This window comes from Patella vulgata, chromosome 8 (assembly GCF_932274485.2).
Source record: "Patella vulgata chromosome 8, xgPatVulg1.2, whole genome shotgun sequence".
NCBI lineage: Eukaryota > Metazoa > Mollusca > Gastropoda > Patellidae > Patella > Patella vulgata.
Genome location: NC_065886.2, coordinates 29885356 through 29910349, shown reverse-complemented (window position 1 = coordinate 29910349; position 24994 = coordinate 29885356). Strand labels below are relative to the sequence as shown.

The 24994-nt window shown below is 37.1% G+C and overlaps 2 protein-coding genes across 2 annotated transcripts in view; one reads left to right on the top strand and one right to left on the bottom strand.

Annotated features, from left to right (window-relative positions):
* The window catches only part of LOC126830938 (uncharacterized), a 35936-nt gene extending 30106 nt beyond the window's left edge, over positions 1-5830 (bottom strand). Inside the window, exon 1 of the mRNA XM_056102976.1 lies at positions 5590-5830. The gene's annotated coding sequence lies outside the window, so the exon portion shown is untranslated. The remainder of the gene's footprint in view (positions 1-5589) is intronic.
* A 1369-nt stretch (positions 5831-7199) lies between these two features.
* On the top strand, positions 7200-9259 carry LOC130014099 (tripartite motif-containing protein 59-like). The gene has a single exon (XM_056102981.1). It carries the CDS (start codon positions 7245-7247, stop codon positions 8490-8492), a length of 1248 nt encoding a protein of 415 aa, XP_055958956.1. The 5' UTR covers positions 7200-7244; the 3' UTR covers positions 8493-9259.
* Positions 9260-24994: the final 15735 nt, after the last annotated feature.

Sequence of the window (24994 nt, the reverse complement as noted above, 5' to 3'; positions counted from 1 at the left end):
TTTTGACATAGCCAGAGACAAGGCACATAGCTAAGGTTCTTTGGATTTTTATTTTCGACGAATCTTCGGAGATATTAGGCGCCAAATTTTGAAAATTTAAATTTTTAAAAAAACTTTTTTATTAATGAATATTTTTATGTGGTGTTTTACCAAGGGTTAAAGGGCCATCTGATTTGACAAAAAATGTTGACATTTTTTGTCACCGTATTTTTCCTTGGCCCCCATTGGCTAATACAGTTTTTCAGTCCTGGATTAATTATTTATTGTTCGATTTGTATAAAACAAAGTTCATATGTTCCGTGGTCCAAAATGTCATTTTTTTTGTTACCGGTACATTTTCCTTTCGGCAACGGAAGTAACATAAATTTAGCAAAAACTGCAATTTTGAGAGTTCGGTACCACTTTTTGAAAGCAAATATTATTTTTTTCATATCTGGTATGACTGAAAGGGTTTGCCCTGTTAATGCGCAGAAATCATCGCGCTCAGTTTTTTTAATTTTTATTTCGTTTTCGGATCATTTCGATTTAAAGGTGAAAAAAGGTGAAAAAATGAGCTATTCACAACCTATTCAGGCTTTTCATATTTTAAAATATTTCTTCGCAACTTTCATAAACTAGTAGCAATAATCCATACGAAGAGAATGTATGTGAAAATTAATTTGTAATATGAACAGTTGCCGAGAAATGGACAATTTTGTATGAGTCACGTTTTGCGCTAGTTTGCCTGTATAAGAGTCAATTATTATTCGATTTTCATAAAAGTGACACCATTTGATGCGTAATGTCAATTTATAACCTTCAAAACCAGTAATTTATTCAAATGAGTCTTATTTGTTATTTGTTTAAAATTTTGATATTTGATTCCAATCATCTAATAGAATGAACCCAAACGATCATATAGATATCCCAAAATGGTTTCTAACTTGTTCGGTTGCGGAGAAATAGACGATTTTCAACAGGTAACTTTTCAAGGTTTTTGGTCCATAAAAGTGTCAATTATTATTCGATTTTCATAAAATTCCCCGTGTGTGATACCTAATGCCATTTACGATTTCATACAAGTAATTTAACACTTTTAGTGTTACCGGAAGTAACGTCATTGTGGCAAAACTGTATTTTTAGCCTTCAAAACAGATATTTTATTCAAATGAGTCTGATTTGTATTGTTTTTAAAATTATGATATTTGATTCCAATCAACAAATAGAATGAACCCACACGATCATACAAATACCAAAAAATGGTTTCTAACTTGTACGGTTGCAGAGAAATAGACGATTTTCTACAAGTCACGTTTCAAGGATTTTGGTCTATAAAAGTGGCAAATATTATTCGATTTACATAAAATCTTCACCATGTGATGCCTTATGCTATTTCTGATTTCATGAAACTAATTTAACATTTTCATTATCACCGGAAGTAATGTAATGTCGTCAGGATCACTTACATGTAATGAATGTATACAATGAATTGATATTGCCGGATTTGGTTGATTCTGCGTACATTTTATGTGATGTGTGAATGCTTAAATGGAAACTTGTTTAATGGTTTCATCGGTACCGGAAGTGACATATGTTCAAGGGTAACGGGGCACCGGTGAAACCCGTCATCACTGCATCGCAGTTCTAGTTCTTCTTCTTATTATTTTTTTTTTTTTCCAATTTGATTGTATCTCAGAAACTACATGTCGGATCGATACGATTTCTTCGGGTTTATTGGGCATTCTGTGACAATGCGAAATGTCCGAAATCACCGAAGTTGTCGTTTTTTTAAAAAATGCCGTGGCATTAACAATTATCATCGAATTTTAACATATGATGCATTTTGACATAGCCAGAGACCAGGCACATAGCTGTGTTACTTTTGATTTTTGATTGTCGACGAATCTTCGTAGATATTAAGCGCCAAATTTCGAAAATTTAAAATTTTACAATTTTTTTTTTATTTATGAATATTTTTATATGGCATTTTACCCAGGGTTGAAGAGTTATCCAGTTTGACTAAAAATGTCAACATTTTTTGTTTCCGTAATTTTTCTTGGCCGCCATTGGCTAATTCAGTTTTTCAGTCCTAGATTAATTATTTATTATTCGATTTGTACAAAAGAAAGTTCATGTGCTGCGTGGTCCAAAATGACATTTTTTTTGTTACCGGTAAAGATTTATATCGGCACCGGAAGTGACGTAAAATCCGCAAAAACTACAATTTTGACAGATTTTGACAGTTCGGTACAAAGGGGCAGAAATCATCGGACTCAGTTTTTTTAATTTCGATTTCGTTTTCGGGCCATTTAGATTAAAAGGCGAAAAAAGGTGTAAAAATAAGCTATTTACAACCCATCCACCGTCTTCATATTTCAAAATATTTCATCGTAACTTTCATAACCTCGTAGCAATAACCCATACAAAGAGAATGTATGTCAAAGTTAGTTTGTAATATCAGCAGTTGCCGAGAAATAGGCAATTTTGCATGAGTCACATTTCGTGTTATTATTATTATTCAATTATTATTCAATTTTCAATTTTCCTTCACCATTTGATGCTTAATGCCACGTTTGACTAGATTAAGCCATTTTAACACCTTTTCTGTCACCGGAAGTGACGTCATCTGGGCAAAAACTGAATTTTAGCCTTCAAAACTGATATTTTTTTTCAAGTGAGTCGTATATGTTATTTGTTGAAAGGTATGATATTTAATTTCAATCAACAAATAGAATGAATCCATACGACCATACAGATACCACAAAATAGGTTCTAACTTGTAAGGTTGCAGAGAAATAGACGATTTTCTACGGGTCATTTTTCAAGGTTTTTGGTCTATAACAATGTCAATTATTATTCGATTTTCATAAAATTTTCACCTTGTGATGCCTTATGCCATTTCTGATTTCATAAAACTAATTTAACATTTTCATTCTCACCGGAAGTAATGCAATTTTAGCAAAAACTGTATTTTTAACCTTCAAAACAAATATTTTTTTGAAGTGAGTTATAATCTGTATTCGTTTAACATTATGATATTTCATTCCAATGGAAATATAGATTGGATCAATACGATCATAAATATGTCAAAAAAAATAGCTTCTAGCATCTTCTCTTGGAAAGAAATAACCAATTTCGTCAGGATCACTTTTTACGACTTTTCGCATTTTTATTACAGTTCTAAATTAATTATTTATTGCCTGATTTGTATAAAACAAAAGCTCATATACTCCTTGGTGCAAATTCTCAACGTAATTTTGCCTAAAATTTAAATTTTTACGGGTCGGGAGGTCTTTTTTCTAAGGAAAAATCTTAATTTCTACAAATCTTATCAATGAAGATGAATGTTCCTACTACAGGCGCAAAATATGTCGGGCTTAGTTTTGGGGGTTTTTTTATATCGGTTTTGTATTAGTGCCATTTTGATTTAAGGGTGAAAAAAAGGAGTAAAAATCAGCTATTTACAACCCATTCATCGTCTTCATATTTTAAATTATTTCTACGCAACTTTCATAATTTTGTAGCATTAATCCATACGAGGACAATGAATGTCAAAATTAGATTGTAATATGCGCAGTTGCCGAGAAATAGGCACTTTTGCATGCGTCACTTTTCACGTTATTTTGAATGTAAAAGAGTCAATTATCGTTCGATTTTCAATTTTTGTTACCATGTGATGTCTCATGCCACCTTTGATTAGGCCAATCCAATTTAACATTTTCACTGTCACTGAAAATGACGTCAATTGGAGGAAAACAGTACTTTTAGCCCCCAAAACAGATATTTTATTCAAATGAGTATGATTAGTAATGTTTTTAAAATTATGATATTTGATTCCAATCAACAAATAGAATGAACCCATACGACCATACAGATATCACAAAATGGTTTCTAACTTGTTTGGTTGCAGAGAAATAGACGATATTCTACAAGTCATTTTTCAAATATCTATAAAAGTGTCTTATGTCATTTATAATTTCATAGAATTAATTTAACAATTTTATTATCACCGGAAGTAATGTAATTTTGGCAAAAACTGTATTATTAGCCTCCAAAACAATTGTTTTGAAGTGAGTTATATTTTATTTATCATTCGTTTAACATTATGATATTTGATTCCAATGGACATATAGATTGGATCAATACGATCATATAGATGTCTAAAAATTCCTTTTAGCATCTTCCCTTGTCGAGAAATTTCCCATTAAAAAGTCAGCTAACTTAGCGGTAACAAATTTTGTCAGGATCACTTTTTTGCCATATGTAACACATGGTAACAAATGTATAAATGAAATTGATATTGCTGAGTAACTGGCACCGGAAGTGACTTAAGTTCAAGGGTAACGTGGCACCAGTGAAACCCGTCATTACTGCATCGCAGTTCTAGTTTTAAATATTATTTTAATTGTATATATTTTTCATTGTTGTATATATTATTGGCTGGTAGCAATAAATGTAAGAATTAGACAGTTTTTTCCTCGCATGATGGAGTTACGTTGATATCCAGTAGAAACCCCCCCCCCCCCCGCCCCTTGTCAACGGCGCGTGATAGAAGACCTGGCAGGGAACAGCTTTCGGATGGAATAAGAACGAACTACTCTTCAATGAATTCCGACTTTCACGGGATCTTTTACGTGCACGCCGATGTGTACACGGGACCTCGATTTTTTAATCCCACTGAACGCCGGAAAATCGCGATAAACTTTCACGTACACCGCGAGGGTCAAACCAGTGCCATGTTAATGCTCTGATGGCTCTAAGGCATATTTTGATAGGTGGTCTGGAAATACAGATATTTTGGGTTCACCGATAATAGGAAAAAGTTAAATTTAACAACAGAAAATTTATTACCAAAAAATTCAGCTGTACTTGTCAGGCCCTCCGTCATGCATCACTGACAAGTGAGAACAACGCCGGACAATCTGGATGAACTTTCTCTGCCAATGCAGGGATCGAACAGCCGACCTCCAGGCTAGCGAGCCAGCTTCTTACCCACTTATAGCCACTGTGATCCCCACGCGTAGATGAAGAAAGATGCCATTTATTTACATTGAAATAAAGGGAAGCAGTTTTGTCATCACCTGATAATTTTCAAAAATTTTACTTTATATTTTTGTGGTCTGGATTTTTGGCTGGGTCATTCGCCTAAGGGTTAATCTGGCACGGGGTCGAACACGGGACTTCCAGGTTAGCGAGTCAACGTCTTAACTACTGAGCCACAAAAGGTATTGGAGAGAAAGTCTATTGATAACTTTTGCACTATATTCGTTAAAATAAGATTAACGCGTATGAAAAAATAATTCCGTAATCAACGGGACAATTAGAGATACCCAGGTAGATCAATGTACAACGTTCATTTCTTTACTAATTTATTCACTTTTAATAAGTTTACCTCTAGACATCATGTTGGTATCTAAAAGCTGATTATTTCATTTTAATGTGCAACTGCATCCAATTTCTCCATAAATGTGACGTCGTGTCGCGATGCCCAACAGCAAAATTCCCTAATATTCTAGTTCAAATTCATATTGTCAACAGCTATTGAAGGGCTTCATAACTGTTAATAACCCCCTAATCATGCAGTATCAGTGCTTATTAGTAGCTAATTACCTTGTTATGTTTGTTGTTATTGTTAAATATCCTTTACACCTTGATTATTTCTATTACTGTTATTCTTAATCCACGCAGATGGTTACTTATTAATTTCATATATATTGTCCACAAGTTTACTAAATTGTCATTTGTGCTTGATAACGATAAGAGGATACTTGTCGAAACGTCGTGCTTTTAGAATAAACTAGTGATTGTATCCCATAAAAACTGTGTTCTGTTAACAGCTATTATATTTCATATTGTTAGGTCAACTGTATGAATGTAAACTATTTCGACACACTAAATAAAATCTTCCTTGTAGAAACCCAGTGCTATATATAGCCATGATGACACAACCACAGTCATGTGCTCATATCAAATAGATGACCCCATCTATAGGTCACTGGCGGCCCTTCTAGTCGCACCCACTCTATGGGTTCACTCCCCAGGCAGATGTTTGAAACATTGACTGTAAATGGTGCATTTTATGTATAGGGCAAGATTATCTACATGTATGGCAATGTTTAGGGACCGTCTGTGTACAATAAGTAACCACCAGAATTAAAATAATTCGAAAAGTCTTGTGGAAACTGATACCCATCATGGGTCAGGGAAGATATTTTGTTACACCACTGTGTACAATAAGTAACCAACTCTGAGTCGAAAGTCTTGTGGAAACTGGTACCCATCAAGGGTCAAAGAAGATATTTTGTTACACCACTGGATAACATACAATTGTAGAATACATGGCGATGTGAGGGGCACACCACAGGGTAACATACTATTGTAGAATACATGGCGAAGGGCACACCATAGGGTAACATACTATTGTAGAATACATGGCGAGATGAGGGCCACATCACAGAATAACATACTATTGTAGCATACATGTCGAGATGAGGGGCACACCACAGGGTAACATAGAATACATGGCGAGATGAGGGGCACACCACAGGGTAACATACTATTACAGAATACAACCTATTCTACAATACATGGCGAGATGAGGGGCATGAGAGGATATTTAGAAATACGTCCCAACTTGCCCCCCCCCCCCGCCATAACCACGTACACCACGTACACCACTACACCTAATCAGCATAGAACTGTTCCATTGACCATGACATTTAATTAATGCAATCATTAGCCTATTTCTATCGGAGATTACCCGTTACATATTTTGACTTTATACCCCTCCCCCACCTTTCCCGATACAAGTGTTTGAACTATTGTCCTCTCCGCGACCCACAATTTTCAGATCCGCCGCCTACTGACGTAAGAGGGGCACACCACAGGGTAACATACTATTGTAGAATACATGGCGAGATGAGGGGCATGAGATGATAATCAGAAATAAGTCCCAACTTGACCCCCCCCCCCCCCCCGCCATAACCACACACACCACTACACCTAATCAGCATAGAACTGTTCCATTGACCATGACATTTATTAATGCAATCATTAGCGTATTTCTATCGGAGATTACCCGTTACATATTTTGACTTTATATTCCCCCGTCCCCTCTCCCGATACAAGTGTTTGGACTATTGTCCTCTCCGCGACCCACAATTTCTAGATCCGCCGCCTACTAACGTAAAAGGAAATATTTCAGATCTATTGAGGTTCAGTATTAACACAGGTACACTACTGTTTACTGCATATACGTTGTCAAGATGGCAGCGAATCATCAACAGATTTGTACGCTCTGTTCGGAAGAATTTACTCAACCTAAGATTCTTCCTTGTTATCACACATTTTGCCAGAACTGTCTAGAGGATCATATGAAGGCGCACGTTCATCTCAACAAGTTCTTCTGTCCTGTTTGTAGAAAAGACACGGAAGTTCCAAAAGACGGGGCCAGTGGATTTACAGCCAATTTCTATGTCGTAGATAAGAATGATAAGCAGAGATGTCCACTACATAAACAAATGGTACTTAAATTTTATTGTCGTGATTGTTCCAAACCTGTCTGCTATGACTGCAATGTCGTGGGTCACGAAAACCACAAGAAAGTCGATCTTGAAGTTGTTGGGGTAGAAGCCAGGGAAACGCTGTCAACTCTAAAACAGACACTGACCAAATTGCTTCAAGATATACAAGTTTTCTGTGATACACTTACCCACCAGATAAAGGATATCAAATACTCAGGCGTAAAAGCCCGTACAGATGTCGATATACAAGTGGCAAAAATTTGCACCACAGCCAAACAGCATGGCGAGAAAGTGAAACATGACATTAAGAACAGAGAGGATGAAGAAATTGCCAAGGCCATGAAATTGCTGGATGACATGAAACATGTCCAAGATCAACTGCGGGAGAATGTACAATGTTCAGATGATTTGTTGAAGAGAGAAGCAACTATTCCAGTGATAGATGCTTTACCTGCGGCCCAAGCGTTGACAGACGAAGTTAAAGTCAAACATTTAGACTTCCCGGAGATGAGGCATCCATATTTTCCCAAGTTGAAGATAGACGAACAGTGCTTACAGCAGCAAATTGGCCAAATGAAAACCATATCGTCAAAAACTTTCACATCGACTTTTAGTGCCGGTTTGATGGATGAAACAGATCGGTCGTGTGATGGTGGTAGCGTACAGATACAAGGGCTGCCATGGAATGTGCGTGTACAACATAACATAGCTAAATCAACATTAAGTATGTTCTTGAAGCTGGGAAATACAGGTGATGAAAATGTCAAGTCCTGTAAAGTTCGTTACACCTTCAAACTGATTAACACGTTGGATGACAGCCAGTCTACAGTACGCACGACTGACCACACATTTACACCAGACGGTGGCAACTGGGGCTGGATTGATTTCAAGGATTGGAATTTCGTTCAGAATAAGGAAAATTATATTGTGGATGTTGACGACATGTTTACTGTTCAGACAACAGTAAAAGTATTAAACATAGAACAATAAACTGAACATGTAGGACTGGAATTACCCAGATGGTATTCACTCGGTGGTAGGTTTGTTCTACAAAGAACACCATCTCTTTTATTTTAGAATATCCCCTAATTAACCAAGTACTAAATATTCATATAAAATAGTTAGTGTTTTATGTTTTTTTATGAACTATATATATATATATGTATTCGTAATTTACATTTATTTTGTATGTAAACGTTTTCAGTTTTCATCGTTGGGTGTGTTATTGGCGTGTAGCATTAAACTTAAGAAGTTGATCCATTTTGTTTATTTGCCTGTAATATTATTTGATTCTCATCCAACTGTATTCACTTTCTCCATAAATGCATAAATGTGACGTCTGGTCGATGCCAACCAGAGCAAATTTTACAAAATTTTTGAATCAAATTAATATAATATAGCTATTTTATCATTTCATATTGTCAGGTCAACTGTATATATAATGTGTGGAAACTATGACAACAGGCCAAATAAAATCTTCCTTGTAGAAACCTGGGCGCGAGAAATTGTTTGAAAAACTGACTATAAATAGTGCTTTCTATATGTACACGACAAGGTTGTCTAAGTTTATGACAAGGTTTGGGGGCGTCTGTGTAACACTAGTGCTTTTATTCTTTTTTCATGGAACCACTTTTACATATATATACATAAATATCTGAAGACGTTCGATAAAGAGCTGACAAATATCTGAAGACGTTCGATAAAGAGCTGACTATTATGATTTGATGTATATATCAGAATAAAGAAGTAAAATTGGGGGTATTTTTGTTTATGTATTTATCTACCGTAAACATAGAAGTATTTGCACTTTATCTACTATGATATATATTGCTAGGGGTGGTTTAATATTTATTTTTATTGTATATTCACTGTTATATATTATTGGCTTGTAGCATTAATTGTAAGAAGTGGACATTTTCCCCCTCGCATGATGGAGTTACGTTGGCTAACTACCCAGTAGAACCCGCATTCATCCACGGCATTGATTGAAAAAGTTTCTGGGTTTTTTTCCAGGGTGGTTCCCCCTTTGCCAATGGTGCGTGATATTAAAATACAGATCTATATTTCGTTTCGTTTTTTTATACTTTCGATGGCCTACACTACATGAAGATCTGACAAATTATAGCGATAGGTCACGTCAGGTGTCAAAAGACCGATTTTTGACCTATGACGTCAGACATTTGATAAAACAATCAGCATTGATGTTACTAGTGGATTTCCCACAAAAGGTCAAACACTCGATTCGACAGACCATTTGATTGGCTGACCCCTCATTTCAAGCAGAACACGAGTTAAATAACAAGTCTTCCAGATGCACGTGTAGTAAAGACAAGTAAAACGAAATTTTGAACTATAAAAACGAAACGAAATAGGATCTGTGTTTTAACCAGATTGCCTGCCAGTGAACAGCTTTGGGATGGAACAAAAACTAATCTCCAACTTTGAAGGGATCTTTTACGTGCACGCCGATGTGTACAAGGGACCTCGGTTTTTTCATCCCAACGTACATTGTCCTTTGCCAGGCCCTCCGTAATACACCACTGACAAGAGGGAACCACGTCGGAAAATTACGATAAACTTTCATGTAAAACATGTGCAACTGACTGCAACTAGTTGCTTTGAGTTGTAAGAGGCGCTCAGGTCGACTTTTTTCAGTTGCATTCAGTTGCTTTCAGTTGCTCCCAGTTGCCGAAACGCCAGTTGCTTTCAGTTGCAAGGTCGACATAAGCCCCCCTTAAAAAGCCTTCAAGGCCAAACGCGTAGATGAAGAAGGGTGTCATTTATTTACATATAAATAAAGGGAAGCAGTTTTGTCATCACCTGATAATTATCAAATATTTTAATTTATTTGTTTGTGGCCTGGATTTTTGGCTGGTCCTAATAAGGCACGTGCCTTATGTAGGGTTTTGGCCGAATCAAATGAGAAAGTATATTATAATAATATCAAACATCTGAAAGATTACAGTTCATTACACACATGATATTATACGATAAAGGCAGCTTAACATATTACCGTAAAGTTATTAAAGAGATGTACAATGCATACCTGTATAAAGCAATACACACACTTATTCGCCTATATAATGGTTAATCTGGCACGGGGTCGAACACGGGACTTCCAGGTTAGCAAGTCAACGTCTTAACCACTGAGCCACAAAAGGTATTGATAACGTTTGCACCATATTCGTCAAGTTAAAATGCTGTAATCAACGAGACAATTAGAGATACCCAGGTATATCAATGTACAACGTTCGAGACCATTAAACAACTTAAAATACGCCAGTTGACAACCACGCCAGTTGACAACACAGAGTATAAAAAGCCGTCAAGGACAAACGCGTTGATGAAGAAGGGTGTCATTTGATTACATTAAGGGAATCAGTTTTGTCAACACCTGATAATTACCAAATATTTTGATTTATTTTTTTGTGGCCGGGATTTTTGGTTGTCCCTAATAAGGCACGTGCCTTATATTATGTAGGGTTTTGACCGATCAAATGAGAAAGTATATGATAATAATATCTGACATCTGACAGATTACCAGTTATCAACAGTTTATGACCCACATGATATATACGATAAAGGCAGCTTAACATATTACCGTAAAGTTATTAAAGAGATGTACAATGCATACCTGTATAAAGCAACACACACACACACTTATTCGCCTAATGGTTAATCTGGCACGGGGTCGAGCACGGGACCTACAGGTTAGCGAGTCAACGTCTTAACCACTGAGCCACAAAAGGTATTGATAACTTTTGCACTATATTCGTCAAAATAAGTTAACATGCCGTAATCAACGGGACAATTAGATATACCCAGGTAGATCAATGTACAACGTTCGAGACTATTAAACAACTTAAAATACAGACACTACCCCGCACGTGCTTTTCAATGAAATGCGTCACGCGAGTCCAATAGTTCATCTAGTATAGATAATGTACGATTAGCAAGATGCCCGTACATAATTGGAAATAATGTTACGCCAACAACAAAGGATGGTGCCACATCTGAATTTTAATTCATTTTAATGCGCAACTGCATCCAATTTCTCCATAAATGTCACGTTGCAATGCCCAACAGAGCATAATTCCCTAAAATTCTAGTTCAAATTCATATTGTCAACAGCTATTATATTTCATATTGTTCGTTCAACTGTATGAATCGAAACTATGACGACAGACTATAAATAGCCATGATGACACAACCACAGTCATGGGCTTATATCAAATAGATGATCCTATGTATAGGTCACTGGCGGCCCCTCAAGTCAACTCCCCAGGCAGATGTTTGAAACATTGTCTGTAAATGGTGCATTTTATGTATAGGACAAGGTTGTCTACATTTATGGCAAGGTTTAGGGACCGTCTGTGTACATTAAGTAACCACCAGAATTAAAATAATTCGAAGTCTTGTGGAAACTGGTACCCATCAAGGGTCAAAGACGATATTTTGTTACACCACTGGATAACACACTATTGTAGAATACATGGCGAGATGAGGGGCACACCGCAGGATAACATACTATTGTAGAATACATGGCGAGATGAGGGGCACACCACAGGATAGCATACTATTGTAGAATACATGATGGCGAGATGAGGGGGACACCACAGGATAACATACTATTGTAGAATACATGGCGAGATGAGAGGCACACCACAGGGTAACATACTACTGTAGAATACATGGCGAGATGAGGGGCACACCACAGGATAGAATACTATTGTATAATACATGGCGAGATGAGGGGCACACCACAGGATAGCATACTATTGTAGAATACATGATGGCGAGATGAGGGGGACACCACAGGATAACATACTATTGTAGAATACATGGCGAGATGAGAGGCACACCACAGAGTAACATACTATTGTAAAATACATGGCGAGATGAGGGGCACACCACAGGTAACATACTATTCTTGAGGGGCACACGACAGGGTAACATACTATTGTAAAATACATGGCGAGGTGAGGGGCACACGACAGGGTAACATACTATTGTAGAATAGATAAAAAAAAATAATTGTAGAATACGTGGCGAGATGAGGGGCATGAAATGATAATCAGAAATAAGTCCCAACTTCCCCCACCCCCGCTCTTACACACGCACGCCACTACACCTAATGAATCAGCATAGAACTGTTCCATTGACCATGACATTTAATTAATGGAATCGTTAGCCTATTTCTATCGGAGTTTACCCGTTACATATTTTGACTCTATATACACTCTCCTCTCCCGACACACATTATGTTACTAAACGTCCGACTAATACGTCCAGTGAGCAACCACCACATTGAACGGGTTTGGCTAGGCGAAAAGTGTTTGGACTATTGTCGCCTCCGCGACCCACAATTCCAGATCCGCTGCCTACTGACGAAAAAGAAAATATTTCAGATCTATTGAGGTTCAATATTAAAGGACAAGATCAAAAGTTGTTACATGAGACTGTGAGAGGATATCTGACAATTCAAAACAGAAATTGGCTGTCACTAGAAACGAGAAAATATAGAAAAAGTCCGTGCATTACCATGTTTTTATTCATTCTATACTTCTTCTATTTTTCTCGTGTTCTCTTATCTAGGCGTGGCAATTGGGGATGGATTGATTTCAAGGATTGGGTGGTTCAGAATAAGGATCATTATATTGTGGATGGTAAAAACACGTTAACCGTTCAGGCAACCGTTAATATTGTCAACATAGAAAAGAATCTGTGTACTGAATAAACAGGACTGGAATTACCCAACATTTGAAATGGTGTGCATTCGATGGTTGGCGTGTTCTTAAAAGAACACCACCAAGCTTGATAATCTAGAAGGAGTCAATGCGTTGTCTTTATTGTTGTTTATTCCTTTCATGAATTATTTATACATATAGAATAACAATTTACATTTTGAAATTATTACCTGATGTTTATCTAATATGAACCCGATTTTGACATGTACACCCAGTTGATCCTTTGTGGTGACATATTTTTAGTTATAATATGCGTATAGTATTGTTAATTAATATTTCGTTGATAATATCTAGTATGTCATCCTTGGTATTATACAAATCAGTTAAAAGATTAATTTAAAGGGACAATAACACTCTTGCTGGCTTGAAAGCTCCAGAAAATAAATAATATCTCTATCTAAGAACTAGATGTTTAAGTGTCCTATATGTTGTGTAAATTATCCATTACATCCCATTTTACTTGTCCAGAGGGTTGGAAAATATTTTTAAATCGAAGTTTCATTTGAAAAGGTTTACGTTAGACGTTTCAAACCATTATGTTGAATTTTTCAAAATTTTTAAATAAGGTGTGTTAAGCTGAAATTTGTATCATCAATTAATTGAAATATTCTAAAATAGTACAATTTGTTGACCAGAATAAAGATTGGGACATATTATTCAGTTACAACAAGAGTGGTATTGAGCCTTTAAGTATATGCGGGTTATGTAACAGAAAGTTTCAATACATATAGACATAAATAAAATAAAACCAAGTACAAACAATCTAAACTATTAGACAAAATTCGAAGTCCTAAAAAAACGGTATAGGCAAATAGTATTAACAAATAGGTACATGCTTATAATATGGAAAACCACAGAATACATATAAAGAGATAAGCTTATAGAAGAAAAAAAAACGTTTTTAACATAAGATATTTGAAGTAGATTTAAGGTAAAGAAGAAGTTTGGTCCCTTCAAGGCGTAATTACTGCTTTTAATTATATTCATATTTGGAATGGGGGGGGGGGGTGGATGGCTGAATGGTTAGCACGTGCGCGCTGTATCCCCGGTTGTACGTGACAAGGAGTAGGGTCGCCTGTCCAACCTCGTGGGTTTACTCCGGGTCCTCCGGTTTCCTCCCACTTATGGAATTAAAGTTGAACCATATGTTAGTCCCGAAATGACCTAGTTTGTGTCGAGTGGACGTTACCCCCCCCTCTCTCTCTCTCTCTCTCTCTCTCTCTCTCTCTCATATTTGGATTGAGAGTAGTAGGTTTATTGTTAAGATGATTATAAGGAGTTTGATAATAGGTAAGAGATCATATAAATAATCACGGCATGAGGTCAAATAGGTAATCAGGGCATTGTTTTAACATAATTTTTTTTATCATTTAATAGACTTTAATTACAGATATGTCGATTTACTATTGTAAGAATTTTCAATTTGTCTAGTAAACGTCGGCGGTATGTTTAACACATAAAATTAATTTTAAGGCCATTATTTGCTGTCGAGAATAAGAAACAATACTGTTGTAGCTATGGTGACTCGGTAGGACGCTGGTTAACCATCCAGTAGATCCCACATTAAACCCCGATATTGGCCGAGAAAGTTCCTGTGTGATTTCCCTTTTTCAGTGGTGGGTGATAGAGGGCCTGGCAAAAAAAACAGCGTTCGGATGGGAACGAAACCCAAAGGCGAGGACAATTTTGCACACTGGATGACATATGGCATGCGCGCTCCAGTAGCCTGGTTGGTGCAGAACAGGAAGATGTTAACCATATTTCATTACATCGGATAACTATTTGTCATATCTATGCTTATATCTACCCTCTATCGCGTTCACTAAGTTTGCTGTAATTGGCGGGCAACCCTGCATAGGATTTTCATGTTGATGTTTATTGTCATCGCCCCTGTCCGTCCGTTCAGATTTGTTTGTGGACCCTATACAGGTCACAATTTTTATTCGATTCTGACGAAATTGGAAATACAGGTTTATATCCCAAAGGTCTCTGTTTCTTTCGATATTGGCATGTATCTTACAGACCCTGATTGTACTAGCGTTTTTAGCTCGTGCTCACTCTAAAAGTCACAAGTTTATCTGATGTTGATGAAACTTAAATGGTATGTTTATAACCCGTGTGGGGGGTGGCCGAATGGTTAGCACGTGCGCGCTGTATCATAAAGCCTGTCATTGGGTCAACTGGCGTGGTTTCGTATCCCCGGTTGTAAGTGACAAGGAGTAGGGTCGCCTGTCGAACCTCGTGGGTTTTCTCCGGGTCCTCCGGTTTCCTCCGACTGCTAAAAACCCCTACGCGCAAGCGAATTATTGAAATAAAATTAAACCATATGTTAGTTTGTGGCCTAGTTTGTGTCGAGTGGACGTTATGGCCCCTGATTGTACGAAAATCGCGTTTTAGCTTGTGGACCCTCTATAGAAGTCACAGTTTATATTTTATTTTTAAAACCGATCAAATATATCTCTGTTTCATCTAAATGACGGTTGAGTTCGAATTTCTGGAAAATCGTATTGAAACTGCCCGAAAAAATGGTCAATCGCAGTAAAAGCGTAAAAGTAAGTAATAACAAGGTTGTGTAATGATTTATGAAGCAACTCTCCGATACGTGCTAATATCGAAAGGAACCGAGATCTTTGGGATATAAGTTTCGTCAAAATCAGATAAAAAAAAATTGTAACCTGTAAAGGGTTCACAAATAAATGAAAATGGACGGACGGATAGGGGCGACGACAATATACGTCCAATACATACATAAATTATCATGGGATCCCCGGGCAACTGCTCGGCGTGCTAAGATTACATGAAACATGTTCTCAAAATATGACTATCGATAATACAAGGTGTGTTATCAGTTGTTCTCAAAAGAATAAGTCTTGGGCCCAGTAAATACTACTCATTGTCCCTTGTCAGGTGGCAAACCAATAAAACAATACATTTTTAATAATTCCACGAAACGAAGAGAATATGAGTGTTAAAACTAACACCTCAACACATACTATACTATTCAAAAAAAGTAGGGGATATTTGATTTTGGGGGCATAATACTAAAATATGCAAATGACTACGAAAAAAGTCACTATAGAACCTAACAGAAGAAACATTTCCAGTTACATGTGACGCCCAAACGAACCAATAGCAACCGCATGGAATGCAGGTGATGCTTGGGATCATCATGGGGGTCCAACCCAAGATTTGCACGACTCTGACTTTGAATGTTACAGTCATTGTGGCATTGAATTCCAGGGTGGAAACATCAGTTTAATTGTTTTAGTGACCAGAAAACAAATTTTGATATGCGTCGGCTTACCCAAAATGAAAGGTTACGTGCTCTTGGCATGCTACAGATCGGCACAACACAGGCGGTTGTGGCGCGGACGATGAATGTTTCTCAGTCTGTCATAAGCAGGCTATGGTCCAGATACCGTGATACACAATCTGTACAGGACAGACAACGCTCAGGTCGACCAAGGGCGACAACTCAAGCCCAGGATCGATTTATCCGTACCTTGGCCTTGAGAAATCGTGTCATCACAGCAAATCAGATCAGCGCTCGTCTTCAAACAGACACTGGTGTGAGAGTGAGTGGCCAGACGATTCGGAATCGACTGCATAGGGGTCACCTTCGCGCCCGACGTCCTCGCGTGATCCCTTGTTTGAGAGATCATCACATTCAGGCAAGACGTCGTTGGTGTAGGGATCGTCAACACTGGGATAATCGACGCTGGAGCAATGTGATGTTTTCAGATGAGTCAAGGTTCACTGTTGATTTTTTGGACAGACGTAGGAGGGTGTGGCGTCGTCGAAACGAGCGCTTCCAAGACGTTAACGTCATCAGACATGATCGATTTGGGGGTGGTTCTGTTATGGTGTGGGGAGGCATCACTGTTGCTGGAAGAACGGCTTTACATGTTGTTGCAGGGCGTGTTACAGGCCAGTACTACCGGGACAACATCTTGGCAGTCCATGTTGTGCCGTTCGCACGACGTCATGGCCGCCGTTTCATCTTCCAGGATGACAACGCAAGATGTCACAGGGCCAGGATCGTTACAGGTTACCTCCAACAACAGAACATCACCACATTACCTTGGCCAGCACTGAGTCCCGACCTCTCCCCCATCGAGCATGTCTGGGACATGCTTGGACAGAGCTTACGTCAACGTCAACAACGTCCTGCCAATGTCCAAGAACTTGCTGCTGCGTTGCAACAGGAATGGGACAATCTGGACCAAAATGACCTTAGACGTCTCATTAGGAGTATGCCACGTCGGATCAATGCTTGTTTGGCAAACAGAGGAGGATTTACCCGTTACTGACTTGGTTGTGATGCTGTGGTAACTTTGCTGTTTGACCCCGGGTATCAGTTTACCCTTATAATGGTCAGTCTGTGCCTTACTTAGTCTAACGATCATTTGGAATAAATCGATGAATGTGAACTTCATTTCATTTTGTCATTTGTTTCTTCGTCAGTTTCATTAGGTGACTTCAATAACACTTAAAAATCAAATATCCCCTACTTTTTTTGAATAGTATATATACTAGGTGTTAACATTAGCGACTACTCCTTGACTCCTACTAGAAGATGATCAAGATTGTAACAATATATATATAAACGATGCTCAACTCTTCAAAGGGAAAATAATAAAAGAGTGGAACAAATGCAAGAATGTTAGAAAAACAGCATTCTACAAAATAAGGAAAAGGCTGAAATATACCAAGAGTTTTTAGAATTGGATGATTCCTTCATCGAACGAAATTTGATAATGTTCAGTCCATTAAATCACAAAGAAAGACACCTAATCTGAAACGTCTCCGAACCAAAGTAAAATTGAATTCATCTATCACAAAGGTGTATCTAAATACCCGGATCTTCGATGTAAATGTTGCGAGCATATTACGCCAAATAACAAATATAATTTTCATAACTTTACTTTTAGTGTCAATGACAATAAGGATTGTGACACAAGAAAAAATTTCATATATGTCTTGACTTGAAATGGTGGTCAAAATATTTACATCGGTGAGACGGGTACAACATCTACGGGGTAGAGTACGCAACAATCGACGAGATTGTAATATTGAAAGTGGGCCCTTATTTGTAAATAGACATATCTGGTTGTACTAATTATTTAATACGGGTGTGAAGTCTGGGGATGTACTGACATTTCTATGTTGGAAAGACTCCAACTTCGATTTTGCAAAATCTTACTACAAGTAAAAAGCAGCATTCCTAATATAATGATCTATGTCGAGCTGGGTATTTATCCCCTGCAGGCACTACTTACAAAGTGTAGAATGGTTAGTTTCTGGCATAAAATTGTAACTGGATCAAAGTCAAAGTTTGCATATATAATGTATGATATATTGTATAAATCAGATGACCCTAACACGTGGTTAACTTGTATAAAGGAGACTTTAAATCATACTGGTTTGTCTAATATTTGGATTATTCAAGCTAATAATATTGACGGTAAATGGTTAAAACAATGTCTGTTATTAAGGTTAAGAGACCAATATCTACAGGATTGGCATAGTTCTATTAATACCTCGAATAAATGTGCTAATTACTGCCTGTTTAAATCTACTCACAAGCAGGAAGAAAATCTAACTGCTTTACCTGTAAAATATAGACGCTATTTTGCTAGATTTAGATGTCGAATGTAGATAAACTGTCCAATGTAGATAACTTATATAAAAATGTAGCGTATTGTCCAAAATCTGCCATTGATTGTATGAACTATTTTTGTAAATTGTATTCATATGTCTCATTGTGAGATCTGAATAAAGATTATTATTATATGTGCACACCACCTACGAGTAAAATTCCAAATTTTCCCTTTTTATAAAAATGAAAGCCGACGATATCACGAAAAGGAAATTTAGCAATTTCTTCATCCACTCTTTTCTTAATATCACGGGATAGTTGCCTTTCTCTCCAACACATCATCTGAACATTGTATATTCTCCCGCAGTTGATCTTGCACACATTTTATGTTATCCAGCAATTTCCTGACCTTGGCAATTTCTTCACCCTCGGTCTTCTTGATGTCATGTTTCACCTTCATGCCATGTTGTTTGGCTGTGGTGCAAATTTTTTCCACTTGTATATCGATATTTTTACAGGCAAGTTGGGCTGAGTTGTTATCCTTTATCTGGTTACTAAGTGTATTACTGAAAACTTGTATATCTTGATGCGATTTGTTTAGTTTCTGTTGACAGCGTTTTCCTGGCTTCTACCCCAACAACTTCAAGATCGTCTTTCTTGTGGTTTTCGTAACCCACAAAATTGCATTCAGGTTTTGAACAATCACGACAAAAAATTTAAGTACCATTTGTTTATGTAGCCTAAAGTCTCAAAAAACAAAATTCTGAACCATTTTACCTGATGCATTTATTCAAATTTAAATAAGATCTAACCTTTTTACACCAAGTGAGGTATTTCGGAGAGTTCGCATGGTTCTGACATGTGCAGACTTTTCAAAATACTTTAATCTTTAAGTCACTCCATGTGATGCAATAAGCATTTTTCTGCGAAATGAGCAAGGTGGAAACAAAAATAAAAACATATAAACCCAAACAAAAACAACATTGTTTCACACAAGCTGCACAATGTGAAAGACCTAATAAGTATTACTAGAAGAATGCCCGGCTTCGCTCTGGGGTTATAACAACGAAACCGAAAGTGGTAGACTAACGCCACCAGGGCCTATGTTACTCCCCGGTCCGAGCTACACCTATACCCCAAATTTCAGACTCGGGGCAGACCTAGTGTAGCCGCCACCCCCGAACAGACAGACAAACGACAGTCACAAATATTAGGAAAGATAGATTGTCGCGAAACAAACGGGCAAATTTTCCTTCACTAGACCCCGTCTCCATTAGCCCAGTTTAGGAGCAAAACAGTAGGACGTTAAACCCCATTTCATTTCTTACGTAGTCGTAATGTCAGGATTATATGAAATTTACAAGAGAATACTGGATTTTAACGGATTTCTAGTCATTTAGGCTAAGGGAAGAAATCATTGGGGTGAAAATTCCAGGTATGTCACAGAGTTTTAGCCAATTTAATTAAAATATGAAAAATTGGCAAGCAATTTTCGAGTCGGAGTATCAGCTGGAGTCAACTGATAAGGAAGCTACCTATATTTTATTAGTTTATATATATATATACATCCTATTTAGCGAATGTTATCTCCTTCCACATTCATGTTAATTAAACTATAATAATTTATTTTTGATAAAGCAGAGAGAGAGAATGGGCTTTAACGTCCACTTGACACGAAATAGGTCATTTCAGGACTAACATATGGTTCAATTTTAATTAATTCAATAATTCGCTTGCTCGTAGAGGTCTTTAGCAGCAGGAGGAACAGCAGGGCCCCGAGAAAACCCATCCTACTCCTTGTCACATATAAGCGGGGAATCGAAACCACTCAATGACATTAACAGAACACAAGTTTTATGGGAAACAATCACTGGTTTTATTCTAAAAGCACAGGTATTCTCTTATCGTTATCAAGCACAGTGGCATTTAGTAAACTTGAGTTGAATATATTAGAGTTGCACGATGAAGCCATTTACAGAGATTAAACAATGTCACTGTCTCTGCCATTGACAGACCCTATGATGTAACGCGCACTAGTTAACCATTAGGTCTCTCAAGCAATTCACGTTAAATCATCAAACCGCTGTACAAACATAATGACGTAGCATGTGATTATTTAGCACATTCCACTAACAAAGTACCATTTCTTATTTTCTGGACGCTTTTGGGCTCGCCAGCTAAGTCAGTAAGACCTTTAGCAATCAAAAAAGGAGATAATAATAATAATAATAAGGATTCTTATATTGCGCTATACTCCAGAAAAAAGTGTCTGCTCAAAGCGCTAACAAAACTAAGTTCATCTGTATGAACTGTCAAACAGATGGGTCTTTAAATGTGATTTAAACGTTGTTAATGACGGGGCATTGCAGCTGCAACTTTAAGGGCTTGAATCCGAATGATTTCAATTTCCATGTAGGCGCAACTAAGTTAAGTTGAGACTGAGATTTAAGATTTCTTGGTGGTTGGTAAAGTCTGAAAATATCATTCAAGTATGCAGGACCAGTTCCATTTAAACAACGATACACAATAGATAGAATTTTAAAGTCAATTCTTTCAGCGATACGGAGCCAATGAAGTGATTTTAATGCAGGGGTTATACTGGATCTAACAGGAACTTTTGTGACTAATCTAGCCGCTGAATTTGGGATTTTTTGCAGCCTTTGTAATAATTCTTTTGAGACACCGAGGAATAGACTGTTACACTAGTCTAATCGTGAAAAAATTAACGAGTGTAGCTTGATATATGTTTTAGTAAGTTGGTTCACATGACTAATCATGCTGTTGTTACTATCTAAATAAACTCCCAAGATTTTTTACTTCACTGGAGAGTTTGATCAAATAATTTCCTACTTGAATGTTATCCATTTTTATTTTTGATATTCTTGATAGTGGTCCAATTAGAATAACTTCCGTTTTATCGTCATTTAGTTTCAACTTGTTAAAAGCCATCCCTGATTTTATACTTGAGATACATGTTTCAATGTTCTTAAGAAGATTATTGGATTGATTTGTTGCGGAAACACTATCAAGTAACTGGGTATCATCGGCATAGATATACTAAAGTTTGTTATGATCTGCCCAAGTTGACTAGTATAGAGCGTGAATTAGATGGGGCCCAAAACGGATGTTGAATAACTGTTTTTCACAATGACTGATTGTCTTCTGTCTAGGAGATATGAAGAAAACCACTTCAGCACAGTACCATCTAGTCCAAATTCGTCATGGAGACGATTTATCAATACAGTTGGATCAAGCGTGTCAAAAGTGACAGAAAGATCAAGTAAAACCAATAAGGCAACACTTCCATTATCTACATTGATGTTAATTTCATTCAAAACACAATTTAATGCTGCTTCTATTCCGTGAAAAGGCTTGCAAGCAGACTGGAACATGTATAACAAATCGTTATAGCTTAAATGTTCCATAAGCCGTTGTTTGACTGTTTTCTCAAGAATTTTGAAACAGACCTGTAGTTTTTCAGTTCATTTATAACCATATTTGACTTCTTCAGCAAGGGCTTTACGATTGCTGTTTTAAAAACAGTGGGCAGCACACAAGACCGAGATTCACAATTTTTATAATGGTTGGTAGTAACGTATCCAGAAAATCAATTATGAGCTTTGTGGGAACGGGATCTAGTTGGCTCCAAGTTGGTTTGGAATTGTGAATCAGTTTCAAAAGTTCAGCTTCATTGAAAGGGTGGAAAGTAAGCAAACGATCCCCATCGAAACTGCGAACCTTATAATCGAAAGAGTTATTATCAAGGCTCTTTCTAAGGTTAAAGATCTTATTGGTGAAGTATTCACTGAAATCATTAGCCAATTCTTCATCGTCAGAATTTTGTGGAAGAACAACCTCCGTTTTGCGCCCCAAGAGACCAAACATTGCCGAGAACAGTGCTGTAGGATTGTTTGCGTTAGAACAGATGATATTGTTGTGATACGAAGTTTTAGCTTTTCTAATAAGTAGGTTGGTGTCATTTCGGACTTCATTGTAGATCTGTCGACTGCCACCACTTCCGCTTTACTTTACGCCTTTTGATTTTGGCCAGGTGAATTTCACTTGAATACCAGGGGTTTCACCATGGACCGTGTTTAGATGGACAGGCAACGAGTCCCGTTTGTTGGATTCTCTGCCGCTCGCGCGAGACACGGCGAGATCTCAATGTCAACGGCAAATCAAGCGATGTGATTTTTGACATTGCGTGATTTTATACTGATTAATTTCTCGAACTCCTCCTTGGAATTTACGGTATTCTTATAGTTACACGGTAATTTTTCAACCCGATAAGTATTCCTATCCGGTAGTGACGAATTTGTCCACGTTTTGTAAGCATTTTGGTTTTGCTTAATACTCCAAATTCCCGTATGTATGAAGGGTTTTAAAGTTATGAAAATAAAGTTCAGGTATAATACTGTCCGGAATGATGATTATTGGGCAGAAGTAAAAATTAAAAGAGTGTTTTAGTAGATTTGTTTTTAAGAAAAACTCGACGGTTTTTTATTCGTATGCACATGGTCGCGTCCGAAGTAAACAAAGACGATGTGTTGATACATTTACACCCCAATCATCAGTCAGTAGTCTATCTATGTATGGGTTTAAAAAAAAAAGAGTGGCACGATTAATAAAAAATATTATGAATTGATTTCTGTTTCTTTGCTTTTAAACTTAATACTGGTAATTGCGCGAGGGGAGGTAATTTTATTTTAGTCACCATTGTCAGGTCTCTCTTTTGCCGCGGCACAGAATTCTAAGGGCTTCGTGGGCGTTGCCTGTTCATCTATACACGGTCCATGGTTTCACTGAAACAGGAGCATGTTTGTCTAGTGACGTTTTGAGAGTTACATTAAAGAGATCTACCAAGTCGTCCACATTTTCCGGAGGGTCAGGAAGGAGCACATAATTTTCAAGATCAGATTTAAAATCGTATCTGGATAACTTTTTGATATTTCGCCATTGGATGGTTGTTGCTGCATTGGGAGATCTAGGGAAAAGAAGTTCAAATGTGATGAGGAAATCGGTCGGACATCTGTTTGTTTTCGACGACAACATCCCTAATAATATTATCAGAATGTCTTGTAATAATCCAATCCAATGTGTGACCAGATTTATGTGTAGCGGATGGAATGTGTTGAATACGATTGTTTGAATCCAACAGATCGATGACTTTTTTAGTAAATGGCTTATCTTGGCTTTCATAATGAATATTGAAATCGCCTATTATGACAAGGTCACCCCTCTTTGTTTGACATTCGTCTAAAAGAGAAGACAAATCAGCATAGCATATAGTATCAGTTAGTTTGTTGACCTTTGATGGTGGAGGTCTATATATACATATCAGTTGCACAGTACGATTTCCAAGGACAAGTGAAAGTTCAAGTATTTCTAGTGAGGGAAACGTAAATCGATCTGATTTTGTGAACTTAACATCAATATTTTGCTTATGCAACACAGCGATACCACCTCCAGAAGAGCAGAGAGGAGGTGCATGTTTGAAATTGTATGATGAGGGCGCAAGATCATCAATTTTAGCTTCATCACCAGATTAATGTAACCATGATTCAGTAAAATAGAATAAATCAATATTATCAGAGATTTCAACAGTTTTGTTTCTGGCTGACTGAGCATTAAAGAGTCCTATTTTAATCACTTCAGATTTGGGTTTAGGTGAACTTGAATCAGATTAGATTTAACAACACCTTTGTTCTGATCACAGTTAAATGAATCTAGAGTTTCTGTTTATAATATTTTTAATCACTGGTATTGGCTTTTGTTTTTTGCTACCCCCTCTTTTTCCCCTATTAGTTTTGACACGAGCACTAATATATAATTCCTTAAGTTTGTTGAAAACTGTTTGATTAAGATAATGATGTGAGTTAAATTCTAACAACTCATCTCTTGAGTAAGAAAAACACATAACTACACTGATTGATTGTAAGGTTAAAACTGGCCCCCTAAAATATACTGAGATGAATTCACCAATATCCACAATAGAATTTCAGAAATCCACAGAATATGCATAATCCAAATGTTGCAATGTTACAATTTTCCATTCAAGCTATCTAGAAACACATAATATTGTATGTCACTGATTTTCAAGTTGAAAAATCGAATAATTGTCAGTAAAAATCACCATCTTTGTTGAG